Source organism: Haliotis asinina, chromosome 4 (assembly GCF_037392515.1).
Source record: "Haliotis asinina isolate JCU_RB_2024 chromosome 4, JCU_Hal_asi_v2, whole genome shotgun sequence".
NCBI classification, from domain to species: domain Eukaryota; kingdom Metazoa; phylum Mollusca; class Gastropoda; order Lepetellida; family Haliotidae; genus Haliotis; species Haliotis asinina.
Window position 1 is genome coordinate 38,138,710 of NC_090283.1, and position 22,186 is coordinate 38,160,895.

The following is a 22,186-nucleotide window of genomic DNA, read 5'->3' on the forward strand; positions in this document are numbered from 1 at the left end:
TATCATTATAGTAAATGAGCTAGTGCCAAGGAGTTGTAGCATTTATTATTATAGTAAATGAGCTAGTGCCAAGGAGTTGTAGCATTAGTAAATGAGCTAGTGCCAAGGAGTTGTAGCATTTATTATTATAGTAAATGAACTAGTGCCAAGGAGTTGTAGCATTTATCATTATAGTAAATGAGCTAGTGCCAAGGAGTTGTAGTATTTGCAAATGATCTAGTGCCAAGGGATTGTAGTATTAGTAAATGAGCTAGTGCCAAGGAGTTGTAGCATTTATTATTATAGTAAATGAGCTAGTGCCAAGGAGTTGTAGCATTAGTAAATGAGCTAGTGCCAAGGAGTTGTAGCATTTATTATTATAGTAAATGAGCTAGTGCCAAGGGGTTGTAGTATTAGTAAATGAGCTAGTGCCAAGGAGTTGTAGTATTAGCAAATGAGTTAGTGCCAAGGAGTTGTGGTATTAGTAAATGAACTAGTGCTAAGGAGTTGTAGTTATTAGCAAATAAGCTTAATTCTTGGACTTGCATTATTAGCAAATGAACTACCGCCATGGATTAGTACGATCAATAAGCAATGAGCTTATGTCATTGACTAGTAGGATTAAGTATGCAATCCTAACGACTGAGTGAAAATGTTTGTGAGAAAGTGTGTGTGTATTTAGTCGTGGGAGATTGTGAAGTTTAGGAAGTGGCTCCATGGAGTAGTGATGAGACAGATCCTAGTGAATCATGTTTGGTGACAGCTGTCCACACACGATGAGGATGTGATACAACTGTCTGACGACCTGCCCCTTCTAACCTTCCTATATATGGTTGAAACAGTATGTTCATAACTGGTCCCGTTATGCTCACAGTCACAGAATCACATGGTTCTCACCCTGATAGATTTTCTGAATCACCGTGAAGTGCAGGTTTCTTTGGAACTGTCATTATGTGAATGAGGAACGTGCATGCTGACGTGTAGAACGCTCCAGATAAGACTCACAGATATGATAACCAAAATATATGGCCAACAGCACATACAACATACACTATCCGGTTGTTTCGTCATGCTTTGGGAGGTGTGGGGCGGGGTGTTATATGAAACAGCAGTAGGTCATAACTCCCCTCAATGTATATATCATTTTTCCAGGGCATAGTATATATAGGTAAAGGTATATATACTTACCCCCAATTAAACCCAAACCTCCCCATGTTATCTTATTCACATAAAACGCTAACAGATCTAATACAGAGCTCATCTTTTAAAATTACCTGTAATGCGTTTCAAGAGAGAGGAGCCGATCCGGGACTTAGCCTCGTGTGGATTCTAAGCACGCGTAACTCCTACACTATATCCCAATCGTGTATAGACTTTAAGTGTCAAAACATGGAACAAGGGACATGCTTAACGAGGTAGAGAGTTAGTTGTGAAGCGGCCAAAGTGCTGCAAGAGAGGTCATATCGCTCACTTCAGTTAATTATATCACACAACTGTGAATTTTTACAGCTAACATGACACATGCATTGTGCATCAGAACACCAGAGCATCTTTAAATATAACTGTGGATCACGGGCTGACCACCAGGACAATCAGACATTGTAGGTGATTGTTTCTGACTGGGGTCATCTGAAATGAATGGACGCACATGTTGACCTTTCAGTTGTGTACTGAGCCGTAGCCCACCAGGCCACTTCATTCATTGATAGAATTAACTTGAGTGACACGAACTGCGACTGTACATGTTCCGGGTCTGTTCTGGCCAAGATTTCCGGTGTTCTGACTAACAGCCATCACGGCACCGTTGCTCCCATTTCCGTGCTCGGGTAATATAAAACCTGACTGAACTAGACGTGCCAGTGAATACTGGACTCCGACAACTGACGACTCTAACCATAGCTAATTATTCATTGTATAGTTTATATTACGTGTAATATTTATTCAGTTATTATCTGATGACCATGACGGATTCTGCCATGATCAGAGTTGTTGGTTTTTTGGTAAGTTGATCTATCTCTAGATCTCTCCATATATCTATCTAGCTTTTGATATTTATTCATGCATGTGAAAAATATAAGTTATATAGTACCTGTCTAAGAAAGATGCATTAAACTACTGTGTGTACCTACGTATCTACCCATCCAAACTCACTACCTACCTACCTACCTACCTACCTACCTACCTACCTACCTACCTACCTACCTACCTACCTACCTACCTACCTACCTACCTACCTACCTACCTACCTACCTACCTACCTACCTACCTACCTACCTACCTACCTACCTACCTACCTACCTACCTACCTACCTTTCTTTTCTGGTATGTCTGGTGTTCCCTGTCGTGGCATTGATGAAGTACTGCTAAAAGCGGCGTAAAACTTAACTCAGTCAGTTAATAAGGTTGAACTTCGTGACTTAAATTCAACCATAAGGGAATCTTGATGCTATACACGTACTAAAGGGTTCTATTTATGGTCAGTTAAATTATGTTTTAGTTCCTTGTTTTAACGAGGAAGTCTAACACAGCCCTTTGATTGCAACCCTATATCAAATTTTGGCCAAGTATTTTCACATTTCAGAACATACGTCAAATATCACTTCTACCATCTAATCAACCAGAATCTGAGTGAGTCAGTGAGTCTAGTTTTGCGCCGCAATGTTCTAGAAATATGACGGATAAATAAATATAACAGAAATATAACACCAGATATGGGGTTTACTCATTTTACCCATGTGGGAAATTCACCAGAATGTATCCATGTTAGAATTATTTGAAACGTCAACCTTAGCCACACTAAGGTGGGCCGGACCAACCTTACATGGCCACTTTAACTAAGGTAACCTTAGGCAAAAGTAGATTCGTGGCAAAGCTCAAGGAGATATCGTAATGTTAGCTCTAAGTTTGTATAGTATAACGGCATCCAGTTCTGGTATGCCCAGTAGAGATGTATCTGGAACATTGCTGGCACATCACAAACTGCCACGTATGTCTGTGTGTAAAATATCCACACAGCAACCGACACCATACATCTGCTGTTTCCCTATATCAAGCGGTCATGCCGTATTTAACTGAAATACAGTTCGAAGGGAAGTTTAACCCACCTCACTCAGTGACGTTAATCTGTGATGTCACCCAATGTCCATGTGTGTTTGTCATATGTTTGTAAGATGTTGATATGAATGTCTGCTCAGATATGGTTCCTGGCGTTGTCCGTGGCGCGACCTAACCCGAGACCTGGTGGGTTACCCAAGAGGAGGATACCCCTTCCTGGAAGCGGGTTTAGATTACGTGAGCCACACACAAACCTGACTATGGACCAGATAATCACACAGCAACTCGGGGGCATTTCAGGTAACCCGGCCTTGTCCTCAACAATCCCCCCACCAAACTATAGTATGTAGTATGTAGTATGTAGTATGTAGTATGTAGTATGTAGTATGTGTGATTTGTCCTGACCTGCGGATGCTGAAATAATTATATCTGTTGACACTGAAAGCCCTGGTAGATATAATGCGTGTAGTTGCTGTCGTAGAGTGTATGGCCATCGTCTTCAGTACACTGTTGCCTGGATAAGCAGGGTCATGGAGGCAGCTCGCTAGGCCGTGGCTACTGTCATGTACCAGCAGTGCTGTGTCTATTTCAGGTGTTGGAAACAAAATGATGGACGCTGGTGGCCTGATTCTCGCGGAATTAGACATGCGCCTTACTCCAGAGCAGTATGCGGCGTTCTACAACACAAACAGGTACACACACTTTCACTATGTATTGCCCCAGCACAAACAGGTACACACACTTTCACTATGTATTGCCCCAGCACAAACAGGTACACACACTTTCACTATGTATTGCCCAAGCACAAACAGGTACACACTTTCACTATGTATTGCCCAAGCACAAACAGGTACACACACTTTCACAATGTATTGCCCCAGCACACTTTCACTAAGTATGCCCCGTGCACACGAATACACTGTAATCACAAGAAAACACAACAAAAAACAAACACAAACTGATGCAACACTGTAATCTCTGAGAGTCGTGTGTACAACTGCAGTGAATTGTGAGGAGATATATTTGAGCTCATCCAGAAGATCTCATGTAGTCGCTTTAAGTGATGTTTCCCGCAACTGTTCTCACAGCAATGGTCAAGGACCCGATGGCTCCGGAGCACGCTTCAGGCGTAAGGCGACGTCTAACCCCGTGCTCAGGTGGTTCCATGGAGAGATTCCATACACCTTCGCGGATAATACCTTCAGTAAGTTGCACTTTTGATTTAAGTCACGTTTGTGTTTTATACTGCACATAGTATATAATATTGTACCCAGCTTGGAGCAAAATATATACTTTATTGTTATCGATGTGAGTATTAGCTGTGAGTTGTAATCAAATTCAAGAACTAGCACTAGCTTGGGCATCTTCCAGGGTTCAGTATACATGTGAAAACTGAAAGCTGTAGCAGGCAGATGGACACAGTGAATATATGACCAAGAGGTTTTGAAAAGTGCCGGTTGTTTTCCAGATACTAAAGAGAAGGTGATGATCAAGGAAGCAATGACCGAATGGGAGAGATACACGTGTGTGAACTTCGTGGAAGCCACACATTCTCACCGCAACGTCCTGGATTTCGTTAATGGAGACTCGTGAGTAGAATGTCACCACATCGGTTGCCATCACAGTTAATATCGCCACATTAAGCTACACCTTCAAATCAGTTGGACGCTTCTAAAGCCTATGTACTTGATGTGTACAGTCGGTCTTTCTGCTAGTTAACGTATCGGTTAATTGTCAGTTTCGGGATTTGATGTTACTTATGTGAATCCTGTGTGCCACAGGTGCAGCTCCCAGTTGGGTATGGTCGGGGGGAGGCAGATGCTCATGTTGGATGCACCCGGATGTAGATACGTAAGTATCCCTTTCTACGCATGTTTTTAGACTGACTGAGAACAGCTGAAAATAGCATTCGACCTTGGGAGTACATTTGATCTACACACACACACATATATATATATACTTCCCATCAAACGTTTAGACTCACTTAACACTCACTATATGGTATATATACATGCACAATTACGGGGAACATTGATTTCTCCACTGAGAAACAAGTGAAAATGTTTGTACAGCTGCGTTTTAGTGTAACATTTTCTTATGAATTCGCCAGTTTTCACTGATTTTTATCATATATTGAACTGCTGACAATAATCTTTTCAACATTACGAATTTGTTTCACAATACAGCAGTTCATTTGTGAACAGTACCTTTAAACAGTATGGAATATTTCTACCCCTAACTTTGATCTCTCTCTTGACAGAGAGGATTGTATCTGCACGAGATCGCCCATGCAATCGGTCTGATTCACGAGCACCAGCGACCAGACAGGGACAGCTACGTGGACATCTTCCTGCAACACGTACACCCGCAACTCTACTACAGCTTCACCAAGAGGACCAAAAATACTAGCGTCTACAACACGACATACGAGTACTCCTCCGTCATGCACTACGGCGTTACGGTGAGCCCACAGCCAATGGCTTTGGGGAAGAAACATGTTTTGAGCAGTTATAAGGGAGACAACTTTACCTTTCTGACACTGAGCAGACATAGACACTGCGGGCTTAATACTGAAGGGAGTATATTGATAAGGAGGTCTCTTCTCAGAGTGCCCATTGGAATCTGAAAACGCCTGAAAATGTAGAACACTATCTATTTAAACGACCTGGGTATAATAACATGAAACCTCAACTGGGATGTGCTTGAAGTTGATGATATATTTTTGGCCCCAGAATCATGTATTCCTCCGCACAAAGAGCACATTTATTTACCATCATTCATTTTCAACGAATACTTGTGTCCACATGAATGTTAACCGACTGCCTTCTGTCTACGATTTCATTTATTTGTTTGCTTATACGACGTGTTACTGAGACTAACACAATAGGTTTTAAGGACCTTACCCACTAGGAATATCCACAGACAAGTGCCGTTAAACATCTTGGTTGGACATCACGTATCCAGAGGAAGAACCTTCTTATTTGTCAGAAATCTGCATTCTTTTATTGGAAACCTTTTTGTGTATTTCGTTGACTGATCTTTGTCAATCCTCAGGCATTCTCAAGGGATGGTAAAAGTAAGACCATCCTTCCCAAGGACCGGAGCCGCGAAGAAGAGATTGGGAAGGTTTTTCTCAAGGAGCTCTCATTTGGTGATATCCTGGCCGTCAACAACATGTACACTTGTGCAGGTAAAACAGAAACAGAAAGATAGTATTAACGTCTAGGGCCTTTACGGTAGTGTCCAAATCGGGTTATATTATGCATTTCCCAATTGATTCTGAAGTTGCAGGATTATAATTTTGAATGAAGTCTTTTAAAATCCACTGCTTTTATGTTAAAAGTGTAAAATGAAACATTAAAAGAATTCTCAACGGGTAAAGACGATACACAGATTTACTTTAGCGGTAATAAAATTGATCTTTTGTGCACTGACTATTTCCCAACACGGACTAACGTGATGGTACTATGCTCTTAAGGACGTTGTCCCGACACAGTCAAGTGTAAAGATGGCGGCTTCGTGGACGAGACCTGCCGCTGCATGTGCCCGGATGGAACACGTGAATGTGAAGAGGGCTACCAGGCACCTGCCACTAATGGTGAGACGCATGACTAAGCTATGATTAAGTAACAGATCCTCAAGAGTCGTGGTATTCACTAAAGTGAAGCGTTTGGTGTCGTTCTGATAATTTACCAGGTGTATCATCTTTCGCTGGAAAGAACACATGCCTCGAAAAAGATCACAATAATGGATTGCAGGTGCAGGCTGATTGCATATCTCCCATTCCTGCCCAATAAACATTTTTGATCGTATTACGTGATGAAGTTAAGTCAACATAACTTAGGTTTTGATTAAACCAGTCAAAGCTGGTGATTACTATTATTCTCCGTGTTTGAAACTCCCAACATTCCAAGCCACTTTTCAAAATTACCAGTCCGGGCACAAACGTGCTTGTCCGGTTTTCAACAATAACCAACAACAAAGAAATCAGATTTTTTAATACTTTACTTTTAAGTAAACGTATCCTCAGTACTTTTCGTTACACTCCACTACTGAGTCTAACAAAACCTTATGGGAGGTCGCGTCAGGTAACCTTTGAGATTGACCGATCAGAGAACAGCTCGCGAGAACAGAATCAGGACCAAATCGCGAAAGTGCACATTCGCACATACCTGTGAACTTTTTATTTCGAAAAGGTTCGTACCCGAACGATTCCGAATGCTATTTAGCGTACGCTCGCTTCCGGGTGATGCACACGTCGTACGTACAGCCATGACAACGGAGAGTAAACAGTTTTTGGCAATATTCAGGGATGTTATCTTGCGCAAATATTAACTAATGGTAACCATGTCAACAGAAGCCACAAAACGTATATACTGCAAGTCAAATAACTGTGTTACATGCGGATTTTTGCTTGTGGAGAGATCTGTGTCAGTGACGTTTGTATTTTGAACGTCCCTTCGATCCCTAAATAGTAGCCGTTGTCTGATTGGTTAAATCTGTTTAACCGCCTCGCGTTTGATTGGACGGTCATTGGTCGCTGAGAGGTTACCTGACTCGACCTTCTACTAGGTTTTGTTAGACTCAGTGGTGGAGTGTAACGAAATGTGAAACGAAAATAACGTTTACTTAGACTGGAATACTTTACTGCATATATTGTAACGTCAGGGCTAAACTACATGGCCTGGTTTACAAACTAAAAATCTGTTGCACTTTTTGCCTCACAATCAAAATCAGAGAAAATGAATTACAGACGAAGTCAGCATGGTCATTGTCATTTTCCTCAGCAGCAGGAACCTGGACATCCTCATTTGTAGTTGGCTACTGCTGAAACATAATAACATCCTTCAGAGTTAAAAAATAGGGGTTAAAAAACTAACAGACCACAGGCTACCCTCCAAATTTGACCATTCGAGATGAAAACAGACCATTTCGGACTGTCGGGCAGGCGGGAATTTTAAACGGTGTTATTCCAGTTTCACCTAGTGGCAAACCTGCTACTTGAGATCACATCGAGGCATCTAGGTGGTTGGTATGGACAGGAACTCTACACAGTGCATGTTGCAGGTGAATGCAGCAACTCGTATGATGACTGGCAATGCGCCGTATGGGCCAACTCCGGACAGTGCACCAGGAACAGCAAGTTCATGAGCAAGTCCTGCACCAAGGCGTGTCAGCTCTGTAGCTACACTGTGGCGCCCACTGAAAGTGGTAAGAAGCTCCCCACACTACACAAGATAGATATACATATAGTGAATACTTTTCATCACCGACATAGGTATTCTAAGTACACTTCCTCGCTGACATATGCATGATGCATAAACGTCCTCATTGATGTACGGATTGTGAACTTTGTCACTGAATACGCATTGTAAACAAATTTCGTCACCGACACACACAATGCACTCACACGTCGTCACTGACATCATAAACATATTTCGTCACTGACATGCGTAATGTATGTACACTTCGTCACGAACATGCTTGTCATTCCAGAGATCTGTGAGGATGTGCACCCGAAGAAGTGTCCAAAGTGGAAGGAGAATGGTGACTGTGTTGCCAACGAGTGGTGGATGTCGTTGAATTGCCGGAAAACATGCAACGCCTGTGTTGCGAAAAGCGAGAGAAAAGAGAGTAAGAAAACATTGTGTTATTCTGAACTCACCATTGATCTCTACAAAAATCATCTTAGGTCGTAACATAGTCTTACATAATTAACTACTCTGACTGCCGCTGGTGCCTGACCGCATTGTTCTAACTCCCACAGCCCAGTGTGAGAACAAGTACAGCGACTCTCTCAAGTGCGACACTTGGGCTGCTGACGGCGAGTGTAAGATCAACCCTGCATGGATGCTCATCAACTGCCGCAAGTCTTGTCAGACATGTGACCAAACACCCCCAGTAACTGACGGGACTGAAGGTAGGATGCCGCACATTACACATCAATGTCAGGGTGTTTAGAATGGGGTGAGATCCAATGCCACACTATCTACTTAACATGGTAACCTCAAATGAGGGACATGTGGGCAACTTGCTCAACAGTGAGTAATTTGGGTTTTACGCGGCTTTTAGGAGCATTCCAGCAATATGACGACAGGGCACATCAGAAATGAGCTTCACTCACTGTACCCATGTCGCGAATCCAAGCCGGCATTCGCCGTGACGAGAGAATGCTTTAACCACCAGGCTCCTCCACCGCCCTACATGTTCTACTGACCCCCAGCATGTTAGATGAAAACGTAATCAACGTGATCGCTGATTCCATCAGTATTAAGAAAGTATTAACGAGGTATTGGTGATGTTCCTGGCGAGCTTGTATCCAACAGTCCAACACTTTTGTATTGCCAGATAAATGTACAGACACCCACAGTAACAAACAAGAGTGTGTTGACTGGGCTCTGTCCGGGGAGTGTCAGGCCAACCCATCGTGGATGCTTCTCAACTGCAAGAAGTCGTGCGGCGTCTGCGGAGGGGGATCTGTAGTCACAAAAGCACGTGAGTAACTCCTCAGGCACCAGAGAGTGGCGCGAACCAATATGCCTGTAGTCATACAGTACTACTTTGAACATGTTGCATTTGAGAGCGACTGAAAAGTCCATAACGTAGGGTATGTATGTATGTGTCAACTGAGCACAACAGTTGGTTTTGATATATGCACTCATGTGTAGAGTGTGAGACTCTTTCACTATGCTGTGTGATGTGAGTGAGTTATTACTTAGCGTCACACCGGCAATATTTCATCCATATCGTGACGAGAACAGACTAATTTATATCAATATAATAAAAACATGCCGTCGAAGGATAGTAAAATAATACCAGAGTATCACAGATATATCAGTTTCAAATTTATACGCGATCATAAACTTTCATCACTATAGACATTACAAAATGAAATCGGGCTATAGATCACCAACAGCTGAAGGTAGATCGACATACTTGCTGTGTGATGTGTGGTTCAGCAGTTATAAGTGTATATATGTGTATGTGTGTGTGTGGTTCAGCAGTTATAAGTGTATATATGTGTATGTGTGTGTGTGCTTCAGCTGTGAAGTGTTTGGATACACATCCTGAGTGTGCCGCCTGGGCCGAGACCGGAGAGTGCTTGAAAAACCCGGACTGGATGCTGAAAAACTGCCCCGTGTCCTGTGACGTTTGTGTCCCTGACTCTGTGTCCACGCCCGACCCTGTGATCCCAACCGATGGCCCTCAAGGTAACCATTGTCTGATACACCAATTACGTTTCTGGTGAAGATATGTTTGAGTGAGTGAGTTTAGTTTTTCACCGCACTCAACAATATTCCAGCTATATAGCGGTGGTCTGTAGATAATTGAGTCTGAACCAGACAATCCAGTGATTAACAACATGAGCATCGATCTACGCAATTGCGAACTGATGACATGTGTCAACCAAGTCAACTAGCCTGACCACCCGATCCTGTTAGTCGCCTCTTACGACAAGCATAGTCGAAGATATGTTTGAAAATACGTCTCACAACATATATATTCTATAACGACCTATCTTTACAAGATACAACTTAGATACAAAAATAATTTCATTACATTGGAAAACAGTCTGTGACATCTTCATAGTGAGATAATGGAGGAACCTTAAGCTTTGGTACGTCATAAATGCTAGTTATCGTCGCTTTTATAAACAGAGTTCACTCAGCAGCAATCACTTTCAACAGATTACGTTAAAAAGTATCTGTGATGTGAAAAATACATTTCCAATATGTTGTTTTGATATCGGGTGTTACATATCAAAGTATGGTAAAACAGTTATTGGGTGACACATTTACAAATGTTGTTTTCGTTCAGTTCCCTGCAATAACCTTCACGACGACTCAGAGTGTGGATTGTGGGCAAGCACGGGACACTGTGAAATTAACCCAAGTTGGATGCACCATAACTGCCGCAAAGCATGTCGGTTGTGCGTAGAGGTCAAGGTCACACCGTCTCCACCAGTAAAGCCAGGTGAGCATGAAATAAATGAAACACAGGCACAGGCACGTGAGCCAGAACTATGAAACCATGTTCCAGAAACGTGTTGATTAAAGGTAGTAAATAGAAAATTTAATATAAGAGCTGCGCTTTTAGCAGAAGATCGTGTTTGCTGTATTCACACTGAACGCACAACACATTTCTGTCATTATAACATTGCACTTCATCTTTGTCGACCTTGAGATGTCCTTACAGCCAGGACCCGTGAAGGTCCGGGGTTAGAATAGGCCTTCAGCAACCCATGCTTGCCATAAAAGGCGACTCAGCTTGTCGTAAGAGGCGACTAACGGGATCGGGTGGTCAGGCCCGCTGACTTGGTTGACACATGTCATCGGTTCCTAGTTATGCAGATCGGTGCTCATGTTGTTGATCACTGGATTGTCTGGTTCAGACTCGATTATCTACAGACCGCCGCCATATAGCTGTAATATTGCTGAGTGCGGCGTAAAACTAAAACTCACTCACTCACTCACCTTAAGCCAGATGTTTTGCTTCGTATCGCTTCACCACATACATGTAGGGTTGATTGTAAAATCAGTACCTGAACAACCTTTCCTCATTCCAGACTGCACGTGTCGGAACAGCGGATCTCCAGTCCTGCGACCGTCGACCATCATGTCACTGATGTTAGCTGCACTAATTGTTGCCTTCGCGTCCCGACAACAGTGAAACTCAAGCCCCAAACGCTCAGAGAAACTAGGGAGCGAAACGTTTCTAATCATTCTGAGACGAAAGCGTGGACATTTTGAAATGACTGTCTTGTTTGGCAGGCACATAGACGTCGGAGCAGTAAGGAAGGATAACAATATACACAGTATATGTATGAACAACTTTATCACGTTGTGAACTTTTTGTATACTGCCACCTGGAGGGGGCTATGGGTGACTACACTGTTAGTGTTATATATTATAACAATATTTATATATGTGCACTCCTTGGTCAAAGTTGTATTGCTAACATGAAAACAAATGGCTGTGATATTTTGTACTTTGTCCCACAGGATTTTATTTATTGTAACTTAATGTATATCACTTACCATATGCATTTTTAAAAGATGTTTATGAGTAGAATGTTTTATATTTTCTATGTTTTAATGAATAAATTATTTTCCTATTTTGATTTAGTATTTTCTTTTTGTTATATTTGATATGGGTTGTTGAATAACCTGTGCCGTTTGACAGTGGACAAATTCTACAGCTGACTAACAAGCACAACTGTACAAGGTGTATAGTGTGCGTTGTAGACCCATCGGTAGTAAAGGGGTGAGTGAGTGAGTGAGTTTAGTTTTACGTCGCACTCAGCAATATTCCAGCCATATGGCGACGGCCTGTAAACAATCGAGTCTGGACCAGACAGTCCAGTGACCAACAGCATGAGCATCGATCTGCGCAATTGGGAACCGATGACATGTTTCAACCAAGTCAGCTAGTCTGACCACCCGATCCCGTTAGTCGCCTCTTACGACAAGCATAGTCACCTTTTATGGCAAGCATGGGTTGCTGAAGGCCTATTCTACCCCGGGACCTTCACGGGTCCGGTAGTAAAGGGGTAGGTTGGGTAGTCCAGTAGTTAAAGTGTTTGCTCGTTACACAGAAGACCCGGGTTCAGTTTCCCACTTGAGTACAATGTATGACGCTAGCTCGTTTCTGGTGTCCCCGTCGTGATATTGCTGGAATATCACTAAAGCGGCGTGACACTTACTCACTCACTAGTTAGTACAGTTGCTATCTTGGGCGCTTATTGGGGGAAGGTGGCGGGTTTGTGTAGTAATTACGTCATCAATTGATTTCAGATTATCTCACAAACACCCCTGCAGCACAGATAGTACCATCAGCCATCAGAAAGTATGGTCTCTTTCGTGAAAGAGAACACGATAAACGTAAAGAAAGGTGTGGTTAAAGATGACAGTATCACAGGTATGTTCCAACATGATAGTGTTGATCTGCTGCTGATGTGCTTGTATACAGACGGGCGTGGGTGGGCTGCGCCAGGGTCGTATCTCTCTTCCTGTACAGGAACAGACCTCGCGGCGGGTGTAAATGTTTCTGACGTGAGGTCTGTCGTACTGCCGTCCCAAGTGCAAATGCTTGACGGGCTATAACAGTAAAAGAACATCCTTTACAGGTTATATATTTAGACTGTGAGGATGATTAACTTGGGGCGTATAATGGCATTCATGGAAGTAGGTGAAGGATGCCTTAATGTTACACCTATGTTGTATACATAAGTTGTGTGTAGCACATAAAGCAATATCTATAGCATGCTTGACCTGTTCTTCCATCAATCACAGTGGCAGGGCAATGTGTCTATATTTGTAGTCATGTGTTTGGGCATGGCTCCATTCAAACGCCAAATGAAAGTTTCACTGAAAGACGCATCTAGCTCCTCAGTACAAGTCCTTACACAGATGTATAGCATCACCTACTCGATGACGGCTTAGCTGTTACAGGGATGCCCAGTGTGAATTATTCTTGTCTGTCCAATTTGTATTAATGTAAGTAAGTACTTTGTATGTTGTTTTCTCCGCACTCAGCAATGTTCCCTCTATATGGCTGCGTTCAGTACTCAGTTATTTTGGTGTTCAATGTCAGTGGAAGGTTTCCATTGATGTGATTAGATCCGACGGAATGTTCGAGTTGACACTGAGCATGCTGAAGCTTCAAGGTGTGGAACAGGTGAAGAATAAATCCTTGATTATCATTGATATTAATGTAATTATTACTTTAAAGCGAAAATGTTAGTTAAAATGATCAAAGCTATGTCAGTTTAAACCAGCAAAATCAAAAGAAAATGATAACAACATTTACTGTATTTGTTTATGAAATGTAATCTGTGATATTGATATCTGTTAATGACATGAAACAGACAGCAAGGCAGTCACCGGTCATCTCAAGAATGGAGATTTCTGAAGATTAGAGGGTTTAGAATCGTTCTGAAAAGTTGCACGTGCATATTTATTTTTCTTTCTTTCGCCGTCCAAGTTAATACATATATAGGTTGATGGCTTTCCTATGCTTAAATGATCATGGATGAAAACGCCGGGAGTGACGTCACATCATATGCCCCATTATAACGCGTTGTGCCCATGATGACTCGTTGTTCCGCTCTATCGGTTGAGGAAAACAGGTCATTGTTGACGCACCTCCTTACTGGGATATATAGGTGGCGTTATGTCGGAGTCTTCATTCACACCACGACACACACTGTAAACATTAAAACATAACACGGAAACAGACGCAATTGGCTTTTAAAAGTTTTAACATGCGGAGCAGGTTGTTGGTCTCGGTGGCGCTGCTGTTGGTGAGTACTGGGGAGTTTAGTTTTTAAAATGTGGTCAGCGACATGTGCATGTTTTTGTAATTACAACATAACAATGTTATAACTGTTTTGTTTGTTACGGGCAGTCTCAAAATCCCAGACATTGAATTGATTATAGCGTTGTCACTTTGTGCCAGATATGAAGAACACTGGAACTGAAACATTGTAGCAGCTTACCACTTGAGTTTCAAACTGTCCTTTAATCCTTACACAAATTGAGCTAGGACTCTGGTGCTGTAAAATAACACCAGCCAGACATGGGAACGATTCAACTGAATTAAGTACAGGTTTAATGAACTTAAAATTGTTTCGCAATGTGAACATTGTCAGAGTGAAGGTGCACGTGTTGAGGTGGTTTACGATATACAAATATGAATACTCTTTGGTATAAATACAGGATTTATTGGAGTCTGTGTTAGATTTGTATCAGTTCTAGGCGAAGGTTTTAAGAGGCGACCTGGGCCAGCTCGGAAACGGTCTGGCAGGCAAGGTCATGTGTAGTGTACAGTATTAAGTGCCGACTGTTTGTCTCCAAGCTTTAGGACAACATACAATGTTTTCAATTTGATATTCGCTTGTTTTCTTGTTATTTCATTCAGTTTCATACGAAACTGCTTTTTGAGACTGGTGTATGGCGACTTTTGTATACACAGCTGCAGTGGTCAATGTTCTCAGTATATACTCGCAGTAACAAGAATTGCAACATGGGAATTCTGTGGAGAATTCATGATCTGTTCTTATGGTGTGAAACGTTGGCAATTTGTATTATTCTCTTATGGCGGAAATGTAAACATGCGTGTATCTGATGCTACCTGGTGAAGAATGAAAAACCCAGTTTTACTGTGGCGACTTACATATTGCTCATTGTAGTAAACCTAACATCGGCTCTTTTTCTATTTTTTTCTTATTTTAATAAAGTAACCAAGCATCTAATTAAATAGTTGTCAGTGAGCTCCTAAACGTTAAATACTTTGTTCACCTCAAACCTATAACCCTCGCCATTTTATGTAGGTTGTTCCCTGAAACAGTGAGGCATAAGTGTCACAATTTTATTACAGAAAAACATGAAGACTCTGATGTCATATGTAGAACAGAATAGGAATAGCGAACTTCAAGTGCTGGAAAACCTCAGTAATATATATATATAGGGACTGGATTGTTATTAGTAGTTCTTAGCTCTTCTCAGCTGACTCGCGCACTGTATTCTTATTCATTCATATAGCCGTAACGCTCAGTGTAATAACAGTTTTACTGAATTCGTATTCATGTGTTGCGCATGCGTAGGGAATGACATCAGATAATGCTGATACTGACTGTGTCGGGAATCAAACCCGTTAGTTCAATACAAGCGACTACCCCAGCTACTGGACTAATTCTCTAAATGTGTGACATAGTGGCTGTTAAGGACTTACTCTGTATATCATTTATTTGATCGGCAGTTTGGAAAGTGACTAACGTAGAACACACATTTATGGATAATAATTGTTATCTAGTATTGCACAGATTGTTGATTCAGGGGGTATATTCTTACACTTCATCCTCGATATCTCCACTATATCCTGGATACATCTACGGCTCAGCCCGGTGAATTTATTACCTCCCTTGGCTGGCTTTTTATCCAGTCAGGCCTCGATTTCTTGAAACAAACTTAAGTTTTCACTCAAATCTCAAACTGAGTTTGACAATTTGAAGCAGCTGAATTTTTAACTCAGCTGCAGTTTTTAAAATAAAATAGTCCAAACCACAAAAGAAATCAGTCCACCAAACACAGATTGTCTACTAAGTTTGAGCTTGATACCAATTTCCGTTCAGTCTGGAAAATACATGTTCCTGCGTTTTCTCGGATCTGAGCAAAAACTCGAACTTTAGTAAAAACTCAGACTTAAGTTTGTTTCGAGAAATCGGGTCCAGGTGTCTACGCTGGGAAGTTGAGCATACAAAACTCAACTCACTTTCCCTTTTTAAATTAGCTAACCGATTAAACGTGGCAACACAAATGATACAGAGGTACCCCGAAAGGATGAGCTCTCGTATATTTTATAAAAGTATCGGATCAGTCAATTTGTCTGTATGATTTCTCTAAATCTGAGTCGCACCGTGAACAAACCTTCGGAGGTGCGACCGCTATCTTTTTTGACATCGGCAAGCTCGGTTGTAACGGTGGCTTAGCTGATTGGCTACTGTGAGAATGCGGAGTCAGCAAGGGAGGTAATAAAATTATCGGGCTGAACCGTAGATGGATATCGGAAAGGCTTATGGCATGATTTGGAGAAATAGTTTGCTTTTTAAATTGTGGAAACTCGGAATTAGAGGTAACATGCTCAAGTGGATATGGTCTTTTCTGTCTGAAAGAACTATCCAAGTTCGCATAAATCAGGGACTATCAGGAGTGCATATGACTGAAAACGGTACCCCACATGGAAGTGTAATAAGTGCAGTTTTATTCAATATCATGATCAATGACATTTTCGAGGACTTACCTGTAACCATAACTGCAGCACAGTATGCTGATGACGAATCGTTTTTGAGACGCTTTGGTAATTTTCAAATTGTCTTAGAATCTATACAAAACTGCTTAAACATAGTCAGTAAATGGTGTTTAAAGTGGGTTTTTAAGATTTCCAAATCAAAATCAGTGGCGATGATGATCACTAGACGTAAAATTCCCCATGACATCAATCTAATTCTTGGACAGCATAAACTGGAAGTGGTGTCAGTGTTCAGGTTTCTTGGTGTGTATTTTGATTAAAGACTAACATGGTCTTACCACATCACACATTTGCATAACAAATGTAACAAGATCATCAATTTATTCAGATGTATGTACAAAACGAAGTGGGATGCTGCTAAGTCAACTATGTTATTGCTGTACAAGGCCCTTATCTTGTCAAGACGTGATTATGGTTGCCAGGTCTATATGTCGGCAGTTAAGTGTCACCTTAATAAGCTTGACCGAATTCAGTCTAAAGCTTTGAGAATATGTACTGGGGTGTATGTCTCAGCGCTTCAAGTTGAGTGTTGAGAAGTGCCCCTTCACCTTCGAAGACAACAGGTGTCTTTAAAATGCTTTTTGAAAATGAAAACCAAAACCAAACACCATGCAGTCTCTGAGATTGTTAATGATTGTGTGGAATATGTCATGTGAGACTGGACTCATGGCAAATTACCCTTTGGCTTGAAATACAGAGATTAATCAACATGGTATTTTCAACTGTAACCTAGTTGATCCTGCTGCTCCAACTGTTACACCACTGTGGCTTCTAGTGAAACCTGGACTGAATTATGATCTCAGTTCAATAGTGAATAAGAGAATGAACCAAAACATAATAAAAGTGATAACCCAAGACTTTCTTTCTGAAAATTATTCTAATTTAACACATATATACACAGATGCATCGAAAGAGCCATCAAATGGTCGTAGTGCTGGGGCTTTTTGGATTCCCAATGTATCGATCGGTAAGGTGTTCAGATTCCCTGATTATCTTTCTGTTTTTGCAGCTGAAATTGTGGCCATTTTGCAAGCACTGAGATGGGTAGATGGACATGACCATGATGCCATTATCTTTACAAATTCCATGGCAGCGATCAAAGCTATAGAGGCTGGTGCAAATGGATCTAGGGATGACATTGTTAATGAGATATTTAAGTTAGATACGTTTTTAAACATGAAGTACATTGTAGGCGATATTGTGTGGTTGGTTCCCTCAAGTTGATTTGTCTGAATTTCAACCAGTCCCCAAAGATTTTGAAAATGTTTTATTGAAATCTGTTACAATGAGTTGGCAACAGATGTGGGATACAGGGAATACCGGACGCCACAAACCTAGACCATCTATGGTCAGATGTAAGTCTATGGTTTTTAAAACATTTTAACACTCTGTCATATGAACCTACTGCTTTTTTAATGAACAAGTATCTCGTCTTTCAGAAATGAAAGTGGTTACATAAGGTTTTTAATCCGTAACACTAAGCAGAGGTTATTCGATATGCATATTTTTCTATCTAAAGTAATATTTATACTGTTGCCGTCTCTTTTATTTTGATTAAACGATTCCCTTTGAAATTACAAATGAATGCAGTTACATCCGGTTGTTATTTAAATGAAGTAAATGTGTCGGGCGCAAATAGGCTTTTACTGGCCCAAGTCGCCCTAATACTGTAAAACCAACCAACCTGAACCGTAGATGTATCCAAGGCGTAGTGGAGATTGATATCCTGAAGATATCGAGGATGCTTACATTGTTACCAAGCTAAATGTGACAGCTTCATGCCGGTGTAAGAATCTTCTCTCTGAAATAAACTAGTTGATACCCACATGAAATTGTATTTTTCGTTAACGCTTAGATTCTTCAGAGGCATTTAGAAGTTGGTGAATATAAGAGAAGTATATCGATGGCAACTACTTCGTTAACTCTTTGTATTCCGCGATGTATAATTCTATTGTCCCGTTTCAGTCCTTTGAATGTATGTATTAACCAGCCTGTACTGGAGGTTGTTGTCAAGGTGACAGAGGGGTACAAGTGTCCAGGGTTGGCTTTAGGCGGTATTGGACGGTGAAGGTCCCAGGCGCCTTCGGCTGGGAAACGCTTCAACAACAATATATGTAGACTCTCATTGTGACGTATAGGACATGGACTTGACCTCGATACAAGAACGCTGTACATGACGTTGTCGGGCATGCTTGTAACATGGGAGGAGGTCTGCCACCAGGAAATGTCACCTCACAATGACCTTTGCTTCAAGTGTATGGTGGAACTGAAATCAGCTCCGATACCATTGTGTAAATGTTAAAGTACAGCTTAGACTGGACCTATAAAGACCATATGATGGAGCAAAATGTTTCCTAAACCTGTTACGGTCAGTCTTGAAACAAACTTCGACCTTCCTCATCCGATTCCATTGGTATTAAGTAGCTGTGGCCATTATGTAATAATCTGCGTCTGCAGTTAGATTTGAGGCAATAATGTTGTGAGTAGGCACACAGGACATGTTCACAATCTACATGGTCGTCTGAAAAACTGTTTCTAGGCGTTTCATAAAAACATACTTCCTTCCTCACCCATAGCCAGAGCCTTGTTATATCGGTTTTCAGAAATCACACGGTTTACCACGCGCCTTTTATTTACCTTGTGTTTGTAATGTTTGTCACCAAGTTCTGTTTGTTAGTGTTAGTACTGCCTGAATTATTGCCTTAGCAATTACAGCGGAATGCGCATAGGGTCAGAGTGGTATGCTTATAAAGATATACCAACTTTCTTACCTCAAAGAATAGCAATTTTAGACAAATGTTGGTTGTTCAGTCATCATCTTATTCATTCATATTTTTAAACACATATTATCTCTTTTACGTTCTTAGTAGTTACATATTTTAAACTGTTATTCATTTGTTTTTTTTCTTCTCAAGCTCTGTGATACAAACGAATTCCTTTTAAGGTAATAAAGTATTGTCTATGTCTGTGTGCATATACTTCTGACTGGAAGCCACTGCGTCAACCAGCAATCCCGTTGCCGGACTCCCTGTGAACAGACGTTACCGCTACACGGGGTGTTGATCTGAGTTCCCATCCATGGTTTTGTAACTGGTACTGTCATCATCAACAGAATTAAAACTCGTACATTGTTGTCAGGTGTGCCTGGGTGATGTCACACATGCCCGTCCCCGACAGGAGTCACCCCAAAAGAAGAAGTACCCTCCTCCTGGGAGCTTCAAGACTCTCGACCCGCCGACAAACCTGACCATAGACCAGATACTGACAAAGCAGTTAGGAGGTATTGATGGTAAGTGGTGAAGGGACAGTGGGTATAGTATACATGGCAACGCGTGTTAGATCAGGTGTATAAAGCTATGGATTCATACAGTTGACCGTAAGCAAGCTTCACCCCACTCCACCTGCGCTTCTGAGAAGCCCTATACACAACATCATCACTCGTGTGACTGTTTTGTTGTTGACGGACATATACGTCATGTGCGAGTGAGTTTAGTTTTACGCCGCACACAGCAATATCACAGCTATATGGCGGTGGTCTGTAAATAACCGACCAGACAATCCAGTGATAAACATTATGAGCATCGATATGCGTAATTGGGAGCCGATGTCTGACCACCTGTTCCCGTTAGTCGCCTCCTACCACAAGCATTGTCACCTTTGTCAGCCATGGGTTGCTGAAGGCCTATTCTACCCTGGGACCTTCACGGGTCACATATACGTCGTGAACATTTCCACTTCAAACGCTGTACCTTAGAGGTTAGGTAGAAACAGGCTAGAGAGTATAAATTGTTCAGAGTACTCAGTTTTACAACAATCGTAGGTCACGGCTGTATCTGTATCAGTCATTACGTCGTTATCGTTGCATTGTTCAAGTATCGGTGTGTGTCTTCAGTTGCCGCCCACAGGATGGTTGCCCCAGGGGAGCACATCCTTGCCGAGCTAGACATGATGCTCACACAGGAACAGTTCCTCAACTTGTACCAGATGCCAAGCAGGTAAGTCTGAGTGACATGTACCAGATGCTAAGCAGGTAGGCCTTAGGAAAAACAACTTACATGATGCTTAGTACATAGGCCTTAGAGACGGGATGATGATTGTAAACTTTGTACACCCATAATGCTTGTGTTGTGGATGAGATCGGCCTTTTTTGTGCACCTTGACATGTAGAAGTGTTGAATTCATCCTACTCCCAGTATGAAGGGTGTGGCAGTCTTAGTTGTTGCTGTGGGCATGATACTAGGACCCAGTGATGGTGAGTTCCAATCGTTGTCATACTTGTCAAGACCGTACCCCTTGGTACCGCTTCACAGTGATATGTTGTCGGCCATCACGTTTCTCTTCTGGCATGAATGATTACACGGAAATGGTGATAACCGCGACATTATCACAGTTGTGGCAAAAAGTACATACACGTGGTACAATTATTTCTCAGTATGGACATGCAAGGAGGCTTTCCTCGCCATCCTTACTATGCAGGTGTCCGTTCCAGCAAGCGAGCACGTTGAACTTGAATGTGTTTCCCGTGTTTCCTGATGTACGTGAGACAAAGGTCTACCCGGGGAAGGGACGATGATACATGTACATGTCGATCGCACTGTCATCTCACATCCGGACATTGTATACTACAGATGAGTCACTTTTCCTAGTTCTATGTAAAATGACCCGTGGCGTTTATTTCAACACAGTGGGTGACATAGATGATGTAGACATTGTCCCTTATATCTACTTAGTGTCCTCTCATCACACGTAAACATGTTCAGTTTGAGCGGTACGAAGTTCAAGCGACTTTATATATACTCAGTAATGAATGAATGAATGAATGAATGAATGAATGAATGAATGAATGTCTTTATTTCCTCCAAAATATATTCGAAGATTAAGCATTTATAACATCAGTCAGTCACATATATACATATGATATTAACAAAGCAGGGATATTTAAAACACATGGGTATTTACATCAGTTGTACTTTAGGAAGTATACATCAAAGAGTCTTTTACAGAATACATGTAGTTCGAAAAGTGTAATATGATGGTTTGCCATGCTGTTTCGTCAAGGCCAGGGATCTGAAGTCTGGCACCACAAAAGAGTACAAGGGCATCTCCCTCATCCAGCGTTTCAATTAATACATGTATCCAGTATGATAAGTAGTGTCATATAAAAATGATTTCTTTGGCTCATTACAGATTCACAATGTAAAATAAGGTGGGCACCGTGGTCATGGCTGTACTTACTACGAAGCATACATTCCTTTGAGAATTTGGCTTAGAGCCGACTAGTACAGTATACTGTATACGGGCTTTATAGTCTGGATACAAATACATCAGAGTGTAAAGTCTATGTA

At 41.6% G+C, this 22,186-nt stretch overlaps 1 protein-coding gene across 1 annotated transcript in view; it reads left to right on the forward strand.

Moving 5' to 3' along the window:
• The first annotated feature begins 1,891 nt into the window (after positions 1 to 1,891).
• LOC137280924 (uncharacterized) overlaps positions 1,892 to 22,186 on the forward strand; it is a 37,466-nt gene continuing 17,171 nt past the window's right edge. The window contains exons 1-19 of the mRNA XM_067812108.1: positions 1,892 to 1,979; positions 3,174 to 3,333; positions 3,626 to 3,725; positions 4,122 to 4,237; positions 4,502 to 4,622; positions 4,815 to 4,884; positions 5,294 to 5,494; positions 6,088 to 6,223; positions 6,512 to 6,631; positions 8,101 to 8,244; positions 8,530 to 8,667; positions 8,801 to 8,953; positions 9,382 to 9,528; positions 10,077 to 10,244; positions 10,852 to 11,007; positions 11,600 to 11,699; positions 14,250 to 14,334; positions 19,980 to 20,130; positions 20,734 to 20,836. Coding sequence (XP_067668209.1) covers positions 1,935 to 1,979; positions 3,174 to 3,333; positions 3,626 to 3,725; positions 4,122 to 4,237; positions 4,502 to 4,622; positions 4,815 to 4,884; positions 5,294 to 5,494; positions 6,088 to 6,223; positions 6,512 to 6,631; positions 8,101 to 8,244; positions 8,530 to 8,667; positions 8,801 to 8,953; positions 9,382 to 9,528; positions 10,077 to 10,244; positions 10,852 to 11,007; positions 11,600 to 11,699; positions 14,250 to 14,334; positions 19,980 to 20,130; positions 20,734 to 20,836 — 2,414 coding nt within the window. The 5' untranslated portion in view covers positions 1,892 to 1,934. The remainder of the gene's footprint in view (positions 1,980 to 3,173; positions 3,334 to 3,625; positions 3,726 to 4,121; positions 4,238 to 4,501; positions 4,623 to 4,814; positions 4,885 to 5,293; positions 5,495 to 6,087; positions 6,224 to 6,511; positions 6,632 to 8,100; positions 8,245 to 8,529; positions 8,668 to 8,800; positions 8,954 to 9,381; positions 9,529 to 10,076; positions 10,245 to 10,851; positions 11,008 to 11,599; positions 11,700 to 14,249; positions 14,335 to 19,979; positions 20,131 to 20,733; positions 20,837 to 22,186) is intronic.